Source organism: Mauremys mutica, chromosome 3 (genome assembly GCF_020497125.1).
Source record: "Mauremys mutica isolate MM-2020 ecotype Southern chromosome 3, ASM2049712v1, whole genome shotgun sequence".
Lineage (NCBI taxonomy): Eukaryota > Metazoa > Chordata > Testudines > Geoemydidae > Mauremys > Mauremys mutica.
In genome coordinates this window covers 190,774,605-190,790,472 of record NC_059074.1, presented here as the reverse complement: position 1 = coordinate 190,790,472, position 15,868 = coordinate 190,774,605, and the positions used below count along the sequence as shown (strand labels likewise).

Below are 15,868 nucleotides of genomic sequence, written 5' to 3'. Positions count from 1 at the left end.
TTTTGAAATCTCTCAATTCACTGCTTGTGGGAGCTATGCAGGGTTCTGTGCTACTCAGGTGGCATTGCAAATGAAACTGTTTAGAACTGTGTTCATGTCGTTTTGAAACTGATTTGACTTAACTGTTGTGAATACGTTGCATTGTCTTAAATCTGTTCAGTTATGGATCACTTGATTCTCCTAGTGTGCACAGCCTATGGGGACTACATCTAAAGATATTTCACTCCTTCCAACTGATCTTGTCCACAGTTGGCTGGTGATGTGGGATGTTGAGATCAGCTGGAGAGAAAGATTAGCTAAGAGAGCATTGAATGTTGGAGCGTGTAGCCGAAACTCATGATTATATATCAGAAATACAGTACACCAAATGGATTCCTTTTAATGTTGTGGTGTGCATATTGGTCTGCACCATTGCAGTAAGGAGAAAAAGGAAGTTATGAATAAAAGTAACTTCTATTTCCCTTCATGTGTCCTGATAGAAATTTTTCATTGAGTGCAAATGAGGAATGTTTGCCTTTCCTCTGTCAGCAGTTTAAACATCTACCTTCTGTGAGCAGCAAAGACTACTTCTTCAAAATGCTGAACTCCACAACACTATGGCAGTGGTAATCTCGAGTAGCCAGATATTGGTATTGTCCTGCTGACAAACACCTTGGTTTAGGTGTCTTGCAGAAACTTAAGAGATGATTATCTTGATTAATCAAGAATTATACATAGAGATTCAATTATTTTGAGAAATTATCACCTTTTAATCAGGTTATTGTAACTTTTCAAAAGTATAGGTGCGTATGTTGGAAAAGTTCTCTGTGGTCATAGTCATGGCAGTTGATCGTTTCTTGGTGCTGACCTTTAATTGTAATTATAACATATTAATTCCTTTTGTTTCTAAACGTTATGGCAAAGCTATATAAAAAGACTTCCACTAAAATGGTTTGGATAAATAAACCTTCAGCATCAAGGTATTAGCCACAGAAAATACTGATTGACCAAATAACTCAATTTTGTGTAAATCACATTTCTGTAGGCTCTTCACTATATGTTGCTGGTGTCAGAAGTCGAAGAAACTGAAATTTTTAAGATTTGTCTTGAATACTGGAATCATTTGGCTGCTGAACTGTATAGAGAGAGTCCATTTTCGACATCTGCTTCTCCATTGCTTTCGGGAAGTCAACATTTTGATGTTCCTCCCAGGAGACAGCTTTATCTGCCTGTTCTGTCAAAGGTAATGTTGGGGGAATTCATGTTTAATTGAATGTTCCATAAGTAGGGCTCCGTGTTGGTCACAGAAGTTACAGATTCTGTGACTTTTGGGTGGCTGACCCGAGGGCTGCCCAAGCAGCTGTCTCTGGGGCCAGCTGCTCAGGTGCCAGCCGCTACTAGACTGACCCCAGGGCCAGCCACACTGGCTGCTGCTCAGACAGCCCAGGGCAGCAGTCCTGGGGGCGGCCAGAGCAGCTGCTGCTCAGCGGATCCTAGCAGGTCACGGGCAATAAACAAAAATTCTTTGCCTGTGACCTGTCTGATTTTTACTAAAAATACCTGTGACTAAATCGTAGCCTTAGCCATAAGTTTACATACATCCTTGTACAAAAGGAAATGTGTGCTTTGTATGACCAGTGCCTCAGTATAAGGGAATATTTCTGACAACATTCCTGCTTTGGCTGGTGACTAGTTACTCCACCCCTTGAGCTATTAAATTGTGGCACAGCTATATCTTGTTTTATATCTTGTGCATTAATACTTCAGAGTACATGGAGGGACACTACTTATTAGTTAGTCCATGGCATCTAAACCTTTGTCAGTGGTAAAAATCACATAATCTCATCACCCATATTGAATACAAACTAAATGGAAAAATTTGAATAAACATCTTGATTAAATGTTTATGCAGCATGAATGTTGATATCTTCCAATATCTCAGAAGTTTGGAAATTGAATTTTAACTTTCCAATACATTTGATCTATTTGTCTGAGAGGTGCCCAGTAGGCATGTCAAGTCCTCTAAGATTATCTTTGTCTTCTGGTTTAAAGCATATATTTTGCAGTCCTGTTTGTATTTTGGTTGAAGTGTGTATGTGCTCTGCCTTTCAAGGCCAAAATATAGTCCTCCTCTTAATGGAAAGAGGAGGCCTCAGTGGAAGAGACTATATTTTGATTGTGTCATACTGCCTTTCTTTTTGGCATTCTTCTGAGTTAAAATAACTCCGTTAGTAACTTCTTTCATAACTAGGCATAAGTGTTTGTCTAAGGCTAAACCTATTGGAGACCATGAAGTCTTCTTGTTTTACTCTCCTAAGAAAAAATGCTTTGAAATATTTGACTGGTCAATTGACTGTTTACTCTTGAACTAGTCAAATGCCCAACCCTAAATTTGTCTTAATCTAAAACTGTTGATTCTCTGGTAAACATAGGTCCGGTTGTTAATGGTTAGCCGTATGGCTAAACCAGAAGAAGTGCTGGTTGTGGAAAATGATCAGGGGGAAGTTGTACGAGAATTCATGAAGGATACAGATTCCATAAACTTGTACAAGAATATGAGGGAGACGCTGGGTAAGTTAACGACTTATCTGATCTTATGAATATACAGCAACAAAATATGAAATCCTTTGACTAAATGCTAGCTTACACTCTAATTTAGATAGAAAATGCAAGGAAGAATAACTACTGATCAAGATAAGTGTGGGGAGAAGGTATGAGGGAGAGGAAATGCAAGAATGGGGAATGGAGTGCTACTCTAGGAAGACTATCCCCGGAGAAGCAGTTGACTTAATTTTTGGAGTTTTTTCCTTGTCATTTTTTTGTCTTGAAGTTTATCTATTAATTTATTATGGTCAGATGCAACCATTTTAAGTAAGTAGCACCAGAAAAAAAGTTAATAAGTTAATGGAAAAATAAATGTGTATACAGGAGGGAGAAGTAGCTTAGGGGCATTATCTTAAAGGTTTTTAATTATTAGGACCAAACTCTGCCGTTAAAGCTCATTGGTGAAGGAAACTAAGGTCTTGTTTACATTACCCAATTTTGTCAGCAAAAGGCAGTTTTTGCAAACAAAATAGTGGAGATGTACACAATACAAAGCTACTTTTGACAGCAAAACTCTGTGTTGCCGATAAAATAAAACCACCTTGATGAGAGCCATACAGGTTTTTTTTGGTGGCAAAATTAAGGTGACAAACTAGTCACTGTAGACGCTGCCGTTCATTATCGCAATATAAATGGCTTCCCTCAGTGTGCTACAGTGCCCACCATGACTGCTCTGCTCGCTGTTTTGAACTCTAGTGCCCTGTAGGCATTCACCCTTCCACTTTCAAAAGTTCTGGGAAGCTTTGACATTCCTCAGCGTGGAGTACGGTTGCCAGGTGTCCAGTTTTCGACCGGAATGCATGGTTGAAAAGGGACTCTGGCAGCTCCCATCAGCACCACTGACGGGGCTGTTAAAAGTGCAGTCGGCAGCGCAGCAGGGCTAAGACAAGCTCCCTATGGCTCCTGGAAGCAGCCAGCATGTCCCTGTGGCTCCTTAAACAACTTTTTGCAAGTCTCCTTGTCTGAGACATGATACCAGCTCCAAAGGAGAACTTTTCAGAAGGTGTAGTCAATAAAAAATAAAATAAAAAATAAGAGTCCTGTGGCACCTTATAGACTAAGATGTATTGGAGCATAAGCTTTCATGGGTGAATACCCACTTCATCAGACGCATGTCAGACATATGTTAGTCTATGAAGCCTGGTCTACACTGGGTGGGCGGGGGGTCGATCTAAGGTACGCAACTTCAGCTATGTGAATAGCGTAGCTGAAGTCGAAGTACCTTAGCTCGAATTACTTACCCGTCCTCATGGCGCGGGATCGACGCCCGCGGCTCCCCCGTCGACTCCGCTACCGCCACTCGCTCCGGTGGAGTTCCGGAGTCAACAGGAGCGCGTTCGGGGTTTGATATATCGCATCTAGATGAGACGCGATATATCGAACTCCGAGAAATCGATTGCTACCCGCCGATCCAGCGGGTAGTGAAGACGTACCCTAAGGGTATGGCTACACTTGCAAATTTGCAGCGCTGCAGCAGGGTGTGAAAAAACACCCTCTGCAGCGCTGCAAATTGCGGCGCTACAAAGCGCCAGTGTAGTCAAAGCCCCAGCGCTGGGAGCGCGGCTCCCAGCGCTGTCCGTTATTCCCCACAGGGAGCTGGAGTACGGACAGCGCTGGGAGAGCTTTCTCCCAGCGCTGGGGCTTTGACTACACTTAGCGCTTCAAAGCGCTGCCGCGGCAGCGCTTTGAAGCGCTAATGTAGCCATAGCCTAAGATGCCACAGGACTCTTTGTTGCTTTTTACAGATCCAGACTAACACGGCTACCCCTCTGATACTTACAAAGAATTTTTTTTTTTTTAAGCTTAACTATTCCTTTGAAAAAAGAACCAGCAACAAGCTACCATCTTGACAGTATCATGCATAGTAGAAATAAAATTGGTTTTCCCATTACATCACAACATTGAAAGAGTGTTTCCAGTATGAAACATTAGAAATCATTCATACTAAGCATTATGAAAGAGTCTCTGCTGCTAGAAAGTATCAAGATGTTTGCTGAACAAATATACAAAATACTTCATTTATTTCTCCAATGTATAATTTAAAAAAATCTAAAGGTTTACTAAAGGAAATTCAGAAAAATTAAAAACCCCACTTTGGATTATTAGACTACAAAATGTGCATCTATTAGTCATGAATAATTCTGGCAAGCACTGTGAACCACCATATTTAAGATTGTCTGAGCAAAATATCTGTAGGAGTTGTGAACATTATCACATCCTTTGACCACTCTGTAGAATACCTGATCAGTGTTTATTACATACCTAAGAAACAGTAGTCTTCAGCATTTGTTCTAGGTATGTAATGTATCTACTCTTCTGCTTGATATCTTCATCTGTTCAGTGATGGTTCTTCACCTTCCAGTTTGGTCATTGAATTCTAGCCATGTAATGTGTTCATCTTGTATATTCCTAGGCCCAAAAAAACCTTGATGTTGAAAGTGTGCATCAGTAACTTCAGGATTTAAAAAATAAAACAATTACACTGGTGTAATTATCTTACAACAGTGTTCTAAACCATAGAAATTTAGAGTTAAAGATATACTTAATAGAAATCTAAACATAAGGCACCCAACTCTGCTACATCGTGGAATAAATATAGGATTATGAGTAAGGCATTTTAATGGTTGTTGTCCCAGATTATTGAGTCTGTTTAATCTATACTTTTTCCTTCTTTTTCCCCTCTCCTGACATTACAGGCATAGTTAAGGTTGCTTGAGTGTACTAGTGCTTAGTTTTGAGACAACCATCATATCCCTGGAATTTTTTTTTACACCTGTTACTGATACATATACTCAACCTCAACTTCATCTTGATGTAGTTTGTTTCAGGGAAATTCCTTAGCTCTGTTTAAAAAAAAAAAAAAAAAAAGTTCATACAGGAACACTAAACAAGAAACATTGTTACCCTGCAATATGATGTAAATATACGTGTCAACCTTAAGTCACCTTTTTTTTATTTTAACTGTAGTTTGACTACTTTGGTGTACCACTAAGAGTCCGCCAGCTAGTTAAACTGGGTTTAGAACGGCCAGAGCAGTACAAAGCAGCCAAAGCATATTGGTGAATCTGGCCTTCAAGTTGCAGCTGACTTACTGATGTGGTGGACAGTCAATGAGACCATTGCTGTGTAAAATTGAGTGTGGGAGAGCTCTGTCTCTGAAGTCTTGAAATGTCTGTGTGCAACTGGAGCTCAGGCAGCACTGCGGTGAGGGACTTTTCAACATGAGGCCCAAGGTAGCATGCATCCACAGAATCTTGAAAGAACAGTGACTGTTGAATCAAGTTATCTACGAGTGGGAACTCCATCTCCATTATAGCACTGAGTCATTACAACCAATAGAATTGTTGCATGCACACTAACGAGGGGGATGGGTTGATTTACCACTTATGTCACATTGGCCTCACTTACGGGTTACCTGAGCCTATGTAATCTTAACAATTAGATACAACCATTGTTAGTAATTTAGCTTAATAGCAGTCTACGTTCTCCAAATGCAGTTTATGAACAAGATTTCAATTAACGTTAACTATATAGAAAGTGTGAACTATCTGCATTATATTGTTTAGGACAAAAAAAAGTTACGTAGATGTGAAATTTTTTATAGAACCCTGTTTTTAATTATTTTTAACTCGTAAACTAACATTTACTTAAATCCTAAAGTTACAGTCCAGCGTGAACTTTTGAAGGAAGGATATGCTGTAGTTTTGTATGAAAACTGCATATGTATGAAATAGAACTCAAACTCTGCTATGGAGTTGTGACTGCTTAAAGAGTGGATTTGTAACATGTTAAAATGTAATTGTTTCTTTCAGTTTATCTTACACATCTGGATTATGCAGATACTGAACGAATAATGACAGAAAAACTTCACAATCAAGTGAATGGAACAGAATGGTCATGGAAGAATTTGAATACTCTTTGTTGGGCTATTGGGTCAATCAGTGGAGCAATGCATGAAGAGGATGAAAAACGATTTCTTGTTACAGTAATTAAGGTATAATGTCATAAAACTTGTGGGTTCCTCACATTCACGCCAGAACAGCTGGTAGGTTCAAAAAGTGCAATGGCGATTTCTTTTAAATTCTTTGAAGATATTAACATTTGCTGCACATTTTTATTGAACTACACTGTAGAAAAAAGCAAACTGACTAGTCAGGATATATTACATTTGTATAAAATCATGTGAAAAGGAGCCTTGGCTATCATGCCTATCAAGGAAGTTACCCAGATAAGTTTTACACTGGGTTAATTCAGAAGAAGTTAAGTTTAGCATGCATTTCTCTTTACTTTAAGGTTGTAACCTTCACTGCTATAGGCAGTGAGGGGAGAATAGCATTCTTGCCATATACATTTTAGATTTATTAGAATTTTAGTTTTATCAATAGATGTGTGGCGGAGTGGAAAACCTGTCAAAACTGAGGCTCTACTTGGTAAAATTCAAGATTCCTTAGAAAAGTGGCATTTCTTACCATGTTTTAAAAATTCACACAGTAATTCATATTAAATTATTTCGTTCAGTTGTCATTTCTTTTATACTCACCAATATAGACTAGTAGGTAGCCAGTCCCTTATACTACAGGAAGAACGCAAGACTGCTTGGTTTTTATTAAATAAATTTCACAAACTGCTTGCCTTCACTTGGTACAAAACACTGAGGATTGCTTACACTTTTACATCCATACCTGAAGTGAATTTAAGTTCATGTGACAACTCTTAATGAGCTGTATTTAAAATAATTTCTGGGTAGAAAACTGCTTTCTTGTCCTTCCAAAAAGTTTTAGTAAATCTCTGTAATTCTAATATCCTAACTTTAATCTACATTGTTCAAATGCATTGAAACAATTATGAAGCCTGATTTGGTGATCTTTTTGGTATTTGTCAGGTATTGCCAAACTACAGTTTTAGCATTGCTGGTTATAGTACTTTAAATTTTGCCCCATCACAGTTCTAAGAAAATAGAAATATTAAACATGAAAAGGAAGACAAGTACAGGTTTTTGTTTTTGTTTTTTTTCCCCCTTGCAGGATCTTCTGGGACTCTGTGAACAAAAGCGAGGGAAAGATAACAAAGCTATTATTGCATCAAATATCATGTATATAGTAGGTCAATATCCACGGTTTTTGAGAGCTCACTGGAAATTTTTGAAGACAGTAGTCAACAAGCTATTTGAATTCATGCATGGTAAATATGTTTGACATTTCATCACTTTTCTGCTCACTAACACCTTAAATTTTTGGGGACCTAAATGTTCAAATATTAGTTTCATATTGGAGCTGCTGATTGCGCGCGTGTGTGTGTGTGTATGTGCGCGCGCGTACACACACCTGTAGAATCTTTGTAAAGAGCATAAAAGTCTCACACAATTATATTTTAATTTAGAAACCCATGATGGTGTCCAGGATATGGCTTGTGATACTTTCATAAAAATAGCACAGAAATGCCGCCGACACTTTGTTCAGGTTCAAGTGGGAGAAGTCATGCCATTCATTGATGAGATCCTGAACAACATTAATACAATCATTTGTGATCTTCAGCCACAGCAGGTATGTCAAATTCAGCAATGATACGTAGTAGCTCTGGCTAATATTTAAAAGCGATGGAGAAATGGTGGTGGTGCTTTCTAGGAGACTTGAATTCTTCTTCGAGTGATTGCTCCTATGCATTCCAGTCAGGTGTGCGTGCCGCGCGTGCACGGCTCTTCGGAACATTTTTACCCTAGCAACTCCGGCGGGCCGGCTGGGCGCCCCCTGGAGTGGCGCCGCCATGGCGCTTAATATATACCCCAGCCGGCCCGTCCGCTCCTCAGTTCCTTCTTACCGCCCGTGACGGCCAGTTGGAACAGTGGAGTGCTCTCTGTCCTCCACAGCCCTAGCGTTTCTCTACTCTTGTATGTATATAGTTGTTAAGTACTTAGTTGTTAGATAGTTGAATAAGTTAGTTAGTTATAGTTTAGGATAAGGGAATAAGGGGGGTTTACCCCTCTTCTTCCGCAACCGGTGCGGGCTCATGCCCAAGGCACCAGGCTTTAAGCCCTGTGCGACTTGCCAGCGGCACATGCCGGTCGGGGATCCACACGACTCCTGCCTGCGCTGCCTCGGGGAGACTCACCGTCCAGATAAGTGCCCTATCTGCACGGCTTTTAAACCTCGAACGAGAAAGGAGTGGGACAGTCGTTTGAAACAGCTCCTCATGGAGGCAACACTCCAGCCCCCGGCACTGACCCCGCCGGCGCCGAAGTCGTCATCGGCCCGCAGCGCACCAGCGGCCCCGAGCCGCTCCGGTACCGAGGATCCTCGACCTCCGCAAGCGGCACCGGCGACCCGGCATCGTTCCCTCTCCCCATCGAGGAAACGTAAGCCGGCGAAGGCGACCTCGAAGCCGCAGGCTTCGGGACCAGTAGCCCAGCCATCACCGACGCCTCTGGTACCGGCTGTGGCGGTGCACAGGCCGTGCACCGTACCGTTGACTCCGGCGCCGCAAGGGCCGTTGAGTCCGGTACCACCCTGCTCCCCCGGTGCCGACCGCGGTCAAGCTACAGCTCCCGTCCACGCCCGAGACGTTCTCGACGGCGAGAGAGCTCATAGAGCTCACAGAGGCACCGAGCCTCCGGCCCCTGGCACCGGCGGTGTGGGCTGTTAAGTCGGCGGGTAAGCCGGCTATGATGCGGCCCCCTTCCCCTGACGGACGGGATAAACGGCGCTCCAGGACTCGGTCTCGCTCCCGGTCCCGAAGAAGGTCACCATCGCACCGCTCACCATCGCGGTACCGTTCACCTTCTCGATGCCGGTCGCAGTCCCGGTACCGCTCAGCATCGCGGTACCGGTCGCACTCCCGGAGACGCTCCCGGTCCCGATCACCGTCCCGTCGGCACCGCAGGAAGTCCGATTCCCGGCACCGTGACTCCCGAAGCCGCTCCCGGCACCGCCGGTCGAGATCCCGGTCGAGCTCCCGGCACCGGTCGAGCTCCCGGCACCACGGCAGTCGATGGTCTCATTCGCTATCTCGGTACCGCGACGACCGGCACCGATCCTCAGCACCGTCCGGGGACAGATTGCCAGTTTCGACGACGCAGTCCGTCAGCGCCTCCGCACCTCCGTGGCCATCTCGTCACTCATCGGTCGCTTCGCGGCCAGACAGCTCTGGCCATCTTCAGGCTGCCCCGCAAGGACAAGTCCACGGTGCACAGCAGTGGGGCTTTTGGGTCCCCTGGGCCCAATACGAAACTCAGGGGCTCCCTTGCCCCCCGCGGACCCCAGCCTCCGAACGCAGGGTGCCGGAGGCCACAGTCAGTAGGCCACCCCCATCACCGGGTGAAGCCCAGTTACCGCCTGATCCCGCAGAGCATCCACGGTCCGAGACAGCTGCCCACCCCATAGAGGAACCACTTGCGGAGGCGGTGGTCCAAGGTCTGTCCTTGTCATCTTCACCAGACGAGGCAGTGGCGGGGGCTTCTACGGCAGACCCTCCACCGATTGACTTGCGGGCCCACCAGGACCTTCTTCGCCGGGTGGCGAAGGCTATCGACCTCCCTGTAGCGGAGGTCACTGAGGACAAAGACCCAGTGACAAATGTAATTGGAGCTGAGGCTCCAGTGCGGGTGGCTTGCCATTCATCCGCACTATTCAGAAGAACGCCACTACCATCTGGCAGTCACCGGCGTCCGTCCCTCCCACCGCCCGCGGTGTCGAAAGGAAGTACTCCGTCCTCCCCACGGGGTACGAGTACTTATACACCCATCCTGCACCAGACTCGCTCGTGGTCCAGTCGGTCAACGACAGGGAGAGGCATGGTCAGCCAGCTCCACCGCCGAAATCTAGGGAAGCGAGGCGCATGGATCTGTTGGGCCGAAAGGTCTATTCGGCAGGGGGTCTCCAGCTCCGGATCGCCAACCAGATGGCCCTCCTCGCCAGATACACCTTTGACATCATGGTGTCCCTGGCGAAATTCGCAGAGCTGATCCCAACAGCCTCGCGCCAAGAGTTCACGGCCCTCCTGGAAGAGGGCAAGAAGTCCTCCAGGTCCTCCATCCAGGCCATTCTGGACTCCGCAGACTCAGGTGCTAGAATCCTGGCCTCAGGAGTAACCATGAGGCGCATCTCCTGGTTGCAGTCATCCACATTGCCACCGGAGGTGCAGTACACTTTGCAGGACCTACCCTTCGACACTCAGGGTCTGTTTTCTGAAAAGATGGATTCCAGAATTCAGACCCTGAAGGACGGTCGCATAGCCATTCGCACTCTGGGTATGCACACACTGGCTACCCAGCGAAGGTCATTCCGGCAGCAACCCTACCGGCCATTTAATCAGCCTAGGTCGCGACCCTATAATAGCCGGCGTCCCGGCCTGAATCGCCGTAGACCGTCGGGCAACAGGCGCAACCAGAGCCAGGCACCTTCCAAGGCCCCTCAAGGGCCCAAACAGGCCTTTTGATGGGACGCCCGAGGACGGCCCATCAGTCTCTGTACCGGATCCTTCCCGTTTATTTTGCAACCGCCTTTCCCACTTTCTTCTGGCGTGGTCCCAAATAACATCAGACAGCTGGGTGCTTCGTACAATCCAGTCTGGTTACCGCCTTCATTTTGTTTCGCCCCCTCCTTCCCACCCGCCTTCCCTGTCCCTCTTCAGGGACCCCTCTCACGAGCAATTCCTCCTACAAGAGGTCGAGACTCTGTTGAGCTTGGGTGCCATAGAGGAGGTGCCTCACGACATGCGGGGCAGGGGATTCTATTCCCGATATTTTCTCATCCCCAAGGCGAAAGGAGGTCTCCGACCCATATTGGACCTCCGGGAGCTCAACGCGTACATGCTCAAGCTCAAGTTTCGCATGGTCACCCTGGGGACCATCATTCCCTCCCTGGATCCGGGAGACTGGTTTGCCGCCCTCGATATGAAGGACACGTACTTCCATATCGCGATTTACCCTCCCCATCGACGCTACCTGCGTTTTGTGGTCAACGGTGCGCACTACCAGTTTGCGGTGCTACCCTTCGGCCTGTCCACCGCGCCAAGGGTCTTCACCAAATGCATGGCAGTAGTTGCTGCAGCCCTCCGCCGTCGTCGCATTCATGTATACCCGTATCTCGACGACTGGCTGGTTCGCGGGACATCCCGACAGCTGGTAAAGGACCAGATGTCAGAGATACTATCCCTGTTTCGGTCCCTCGGCCTTCTCATCAATGCCGAGAAGTCCACTCTAGCTCCATCGCAGCGGGTGGAGTTCATCGGAGCGGTTCTCGACTCCACTTTGGCCAGGGCCTGCCTCCCTCGCTCTCGGCACCAGACGATGGTCTCCATCATCCAGGACCTTCTCACCTTTCCCACGACAACGGTTCGGTCCTGCCTGCGCCTCCTGGGCCACATGGCGTCCTGTACGTTCGTCACGGCGTACGCGAGGCTCCGCCTTCGCCCTTTTCAATCTTGGCTGGCGTCGGTATACCGTCCGCACCGCGACTCGATAGACATGGTAGTCACCGTCACAAAGCTGACACTCGCTTCGCTCAGCTGGTGGCTGAACCCAGAGGTCGTGTGTGCAGGAGTCCCGTTCCGTCGTCCTCACCCTTCCGTCACCTTGACCACGGATGCCTCGGCGTTGGGATGGGGGGGCTCACCTGGGCGACCTTCACACCCAGGGTCTCTGGTCACCACAAGAGCTCGCTCTCCACATCAACGTCTGGGAGCTTCAAGCGATCCGCCTAGCGTGTCACACCTTCCACACCCGTCTGCAAGGCCGCTGCGTGGCAGTCTTCACGGACAACACGGCGGCAATGTTCTACGTGAACAAGCAGGGCGGAGCCCGCTCCTCCCTCCTCTGCACAGAAACGATGCTCCTGTGGGACTTCTGCGTGACCCACTCCATTCACCTGGAAGCGTCATTTCTTCCAGGAATGCAGAACACGCTGGCCGACCATCTCAGCAGGTCTTTCCTCTCCCACGAGTGGTCTCTTCGTCCGGATGTGGTGCACACAATTTTCCGGAGGTGGGGGTTTCCCCAGATAGACCTGTTTGCCTCCAAGGAGAACAGGAAGTGCCATCTGTTTTGTTCATACCAGGGTCGCTCCCCAGGCTCCCTGTCGGACGCATTCATCTGCTCCTGGACGGATCACCTCCTCTACGCCTTCCCTCCGTTCCCGCTCGTACACCGAGTGCTACTGAAGCTTCGGAGGGACAGGGCCCACGTCATACTCGTCGCTCTGGCCTGGCCGAGGCAGCACTGGTACACCCTGCTGCTCGAGCTCTCCGTTCGGGATCCCATTCCCCTCCCGTTATGGCCGGACCTCATCATGCAGGACTTCGGCAGACTCCGCCACCCGGACCTACAGTCCCTCCAGCTTAGAGCTTGGTTCCTGCGTGGCTGACCCATGCAGAGAGGGACTGTTCGGCGGCAGTGCAGCAAGTCCTGCTAGAGAGCAGAAAGCCTTCCACTCGCTCCACCTACCTTGCAAAATGGAAGTGTTTCGCGCTCTGGTGTGATCAACGAGGCCTCAGTCCCTTCGTAGTCCCTGTCCCTTCCATCCTGGACTACCTCTGGTACCTTAAGGAGCAAGGTCTTGCGGTCTCCTCCTTGTAGGTGCACCTGGCAGCAGTGTCCGCCTTTGTCCACCCATGGCAGGTCGGACCATCTTCGCCAACCAGATGGTTTCCCGCTTCCTTAAAGGCCTGGACTGCTTGTACCCGCCGGTGCGGCGTTGTACCCCGACCTGGGATTTAAATCTCATGCTGGCCAAGCTTATGGGACCGCCCTTCGAGCCTCTGGCCACGTGCTCTCTGCTCTACCTCTCCTGGAAGATAGCCTTCCTAGTCGCAATTACATCGGCAAGACGGGTGTCCAAGCTCCGTGCCCTCACGGTTGGTCCGCCATATACTGTCTTCCACGCGGACAAGGTGCAGCTTCGACCGCACCCGGCCTTCCTCCCTAAGGTGGTGTCGGCCTTCCACCTCAACCAGGAGATCTTCCTCCCGGTCTTCTTCCCAAAGCCGCACGCCTCCCCTCGGGAGCAACAGCTTCATACCCTGGACATCCGCAGGGCTCTCGCTTTTTATATCGAGAGGACGAAGCCCTTCCGGCGTTCGACCCAGCTGTTCGTAGCGGTTGCCGATCGCATGAAAGGCGAACCAATCTCCTCTCAAAGGATTTCCTCCTGGGTGACGGCATGTATCCGGACATGCTACGAGCTTGCTCGCGTGCCTGCATGCCGCCTCACTGCTCACTTGACGAGAGCGCAGGCCTCGTCTGCCGCCTTCCTGGCCCATGTTCCCATCCAGGACATCTGTAGAGCAGCCACCTGGTCTTCTGTCCACACCTTCGCTTCCCACTACGCGTTGGTGCAACAATCTCAAGACGATGCAGCCTTCGGCTCAGCAGTCTTACACTCTGCCACGTCTCACTCCGACCCCACCGCCTAGGTAAGGCTTGGGAATCACCTGACTGGAATGCATAGGAGCAATCACTCGAAGAAAAGACGGTTACTCACCGTAGTAACTGTTGTTCTTCAAGATGTGTTGCTCCTATCCATTCCAGACCCGCCCTCCTTCCCCACTGTCGGAGTAGCCGGCAAGAAGGAACTGAGGAGCGGATGGGCCGGCTGGGGTATATATCCAGTGCCATAGCGGCGCCACTCCAGGGGGCGCCCAGCGGCCCGCTGGAGTTGCTAGGGTAAAAATGTTCCGAAGAGCCGTGCACGCGCGGCGCGCACACCTGACTGGAGTGGATAAGAGCAACACATCTCGAAGAACAACAGTTACTACGGTGAGTAACCGTCTTTTCTGTTTCCTAGTCTTGCTGGTAGGGCATAATCCTGTGGCACTAGAAGAATGCGTATGTCATTGTGTGGGGGTTTAATTAACATCCTTCAGCAGACTTCATTCTTCCTCCTCTCCAGGAGATTAAGTGGGTTTAATGGGTTCCCATTTATTTCTTTAACAAGAATTAAGTTCTGTTAAAATGTTTATCCCAAAAATTATTCAAACATTTTCCACCTAATTGTTTTTATTTGTTAATGATTTTAACATGGCATAGAGTAGTATCCCACCAACATCATGCAACTACTGAAATGTTCAAGAATACAGGTAAAACAAACAGTACATATTATGCCAAATGGGAACCATAGTTTGATAAAACTAGAGACAAACACAAACTTACTGTATATGTTGTAGCAGTGATTCTTGCAACTTTCTCTGTGGGTAAAATGGCTTAGCATCTGGGGAAGATCTAGTTTAGGGAGTGGTGATAGCCACTCCATAGTTGAAAGATATAATTAGCTTCCCATTGTAAGTGATTTTTTTAATCACCCTCCAAATGTACCCTAAAAGAAATTGGAGGGAGACATGTACTAAAAGGGAATTAGGTGTCATGCATCTGAGCTCCCTGGTCTTGCAATGTGTGGCTCTCGGAGGGATGCAGAATAAGGATGGGGAAGACAGACTGATAGAATGTGAAAGGAAGATGAAGGTGATGCAAAGGAGTGGGGATATGAAAGGAGAGGAGGGAGGTAAATGGGGTGCATGGAGAAGGACTGAATAAAATACTTTTACCCATGTTAAGTGTTCTTTCTAAACAGTTTTTAAATGTGTCAAAATTTCAATATTTGTTTCCCCATTTCCTCTCCATTTTTCCCTACAGTACACTACACTGTATAGTTTACTGAGTCAGTAGGACAGGTACCTTACTTTGACGGACCTCATAGGATTTGTTAAAACAGGCCTTCCTCCCTGCTGTACACCCGATACCCCAGTTTGATATAAACCTTGTTGTTTAAAAAAAAAACTGGGAACCTGCAAACAAACCTGATGAAAGAATCTGAAGTTTGAAAGAGTTTTAATGGAGTCCAGCAAACATCCAAAAATAGTCAATTTTGATGTTTGGTGTAAAGTGTGTGTTGGGAATATTCTCAGTTAAAACATACTTTCTGCTTCAACTCTTCATGAACAACTTTTAAAAATTGTGCATCTATCACTAGAGATATAGGAATGGCTGCATAAAGAAGTGTTTTAACATTAGGTCTTAACTCTGAAAACTTCCCTTCCTATCTCACTTGTTTCTTGTTCAAATCAGGTGCATACATTCTATGAAGCTGTTGGATACATGATTGGGGCACAGACTGACCAAACTGTACAGGAGCATCTGATAGAAAAATACATGTTGCTCCCTAATCAAGTGTGGGACAGCATAATTCAGCAGGCAACAAAAGTAAGAGCACCATGGAAATGTTAACTTCTAAGTATTTTATGTTCAGAGAGATCCTGCTGAATGTTTGATTTTTAATAAGGTTTAATTTTGTGCTTGATC

General features: G+C 46.9%; 1 protein-coding gene across 4 annotated transcripts in view; it reads left to right on the top strand.

The window, feature by feature from the left end:
- Window positions 1–15,868, top strand: part of XPO1 (exportin 1) — an 82,674-nt gene that overhangs the window by 53,533 nt on the left and 13,273 nt on the right. For all 4 annotated transcript variants that reach the window (XM_045010276.1, XM_045010274.1, XM_045010275.1 and 1 more), the window contains 6 exons: window positions 1,025–1,222; window positions 2,412–2,550; window positions 6,396–6,577; window positions 7,608–7,764; window positions 7,963–8,126; window positions 15,635–15,769. In XM_045010276.1, the coding sequence (XP_044866211.1) occupies window positions 1,025–1,222; window positions 2,412–2,550; window positions 6,396–6,577; window positions 7,608–7,764; window positions 7,963–8,126; window positions 15,635–15,769 (975 nt within the window). The remainder of the gene's footprint in view (window positions 1–1,024; window positions 1,223–2,411; window positions 2,551–6,395; window positions 6,578–7,607; window positions 7,765–7,962; window positions 8,127–15,634; window positions 15,770–15,868) is intronic.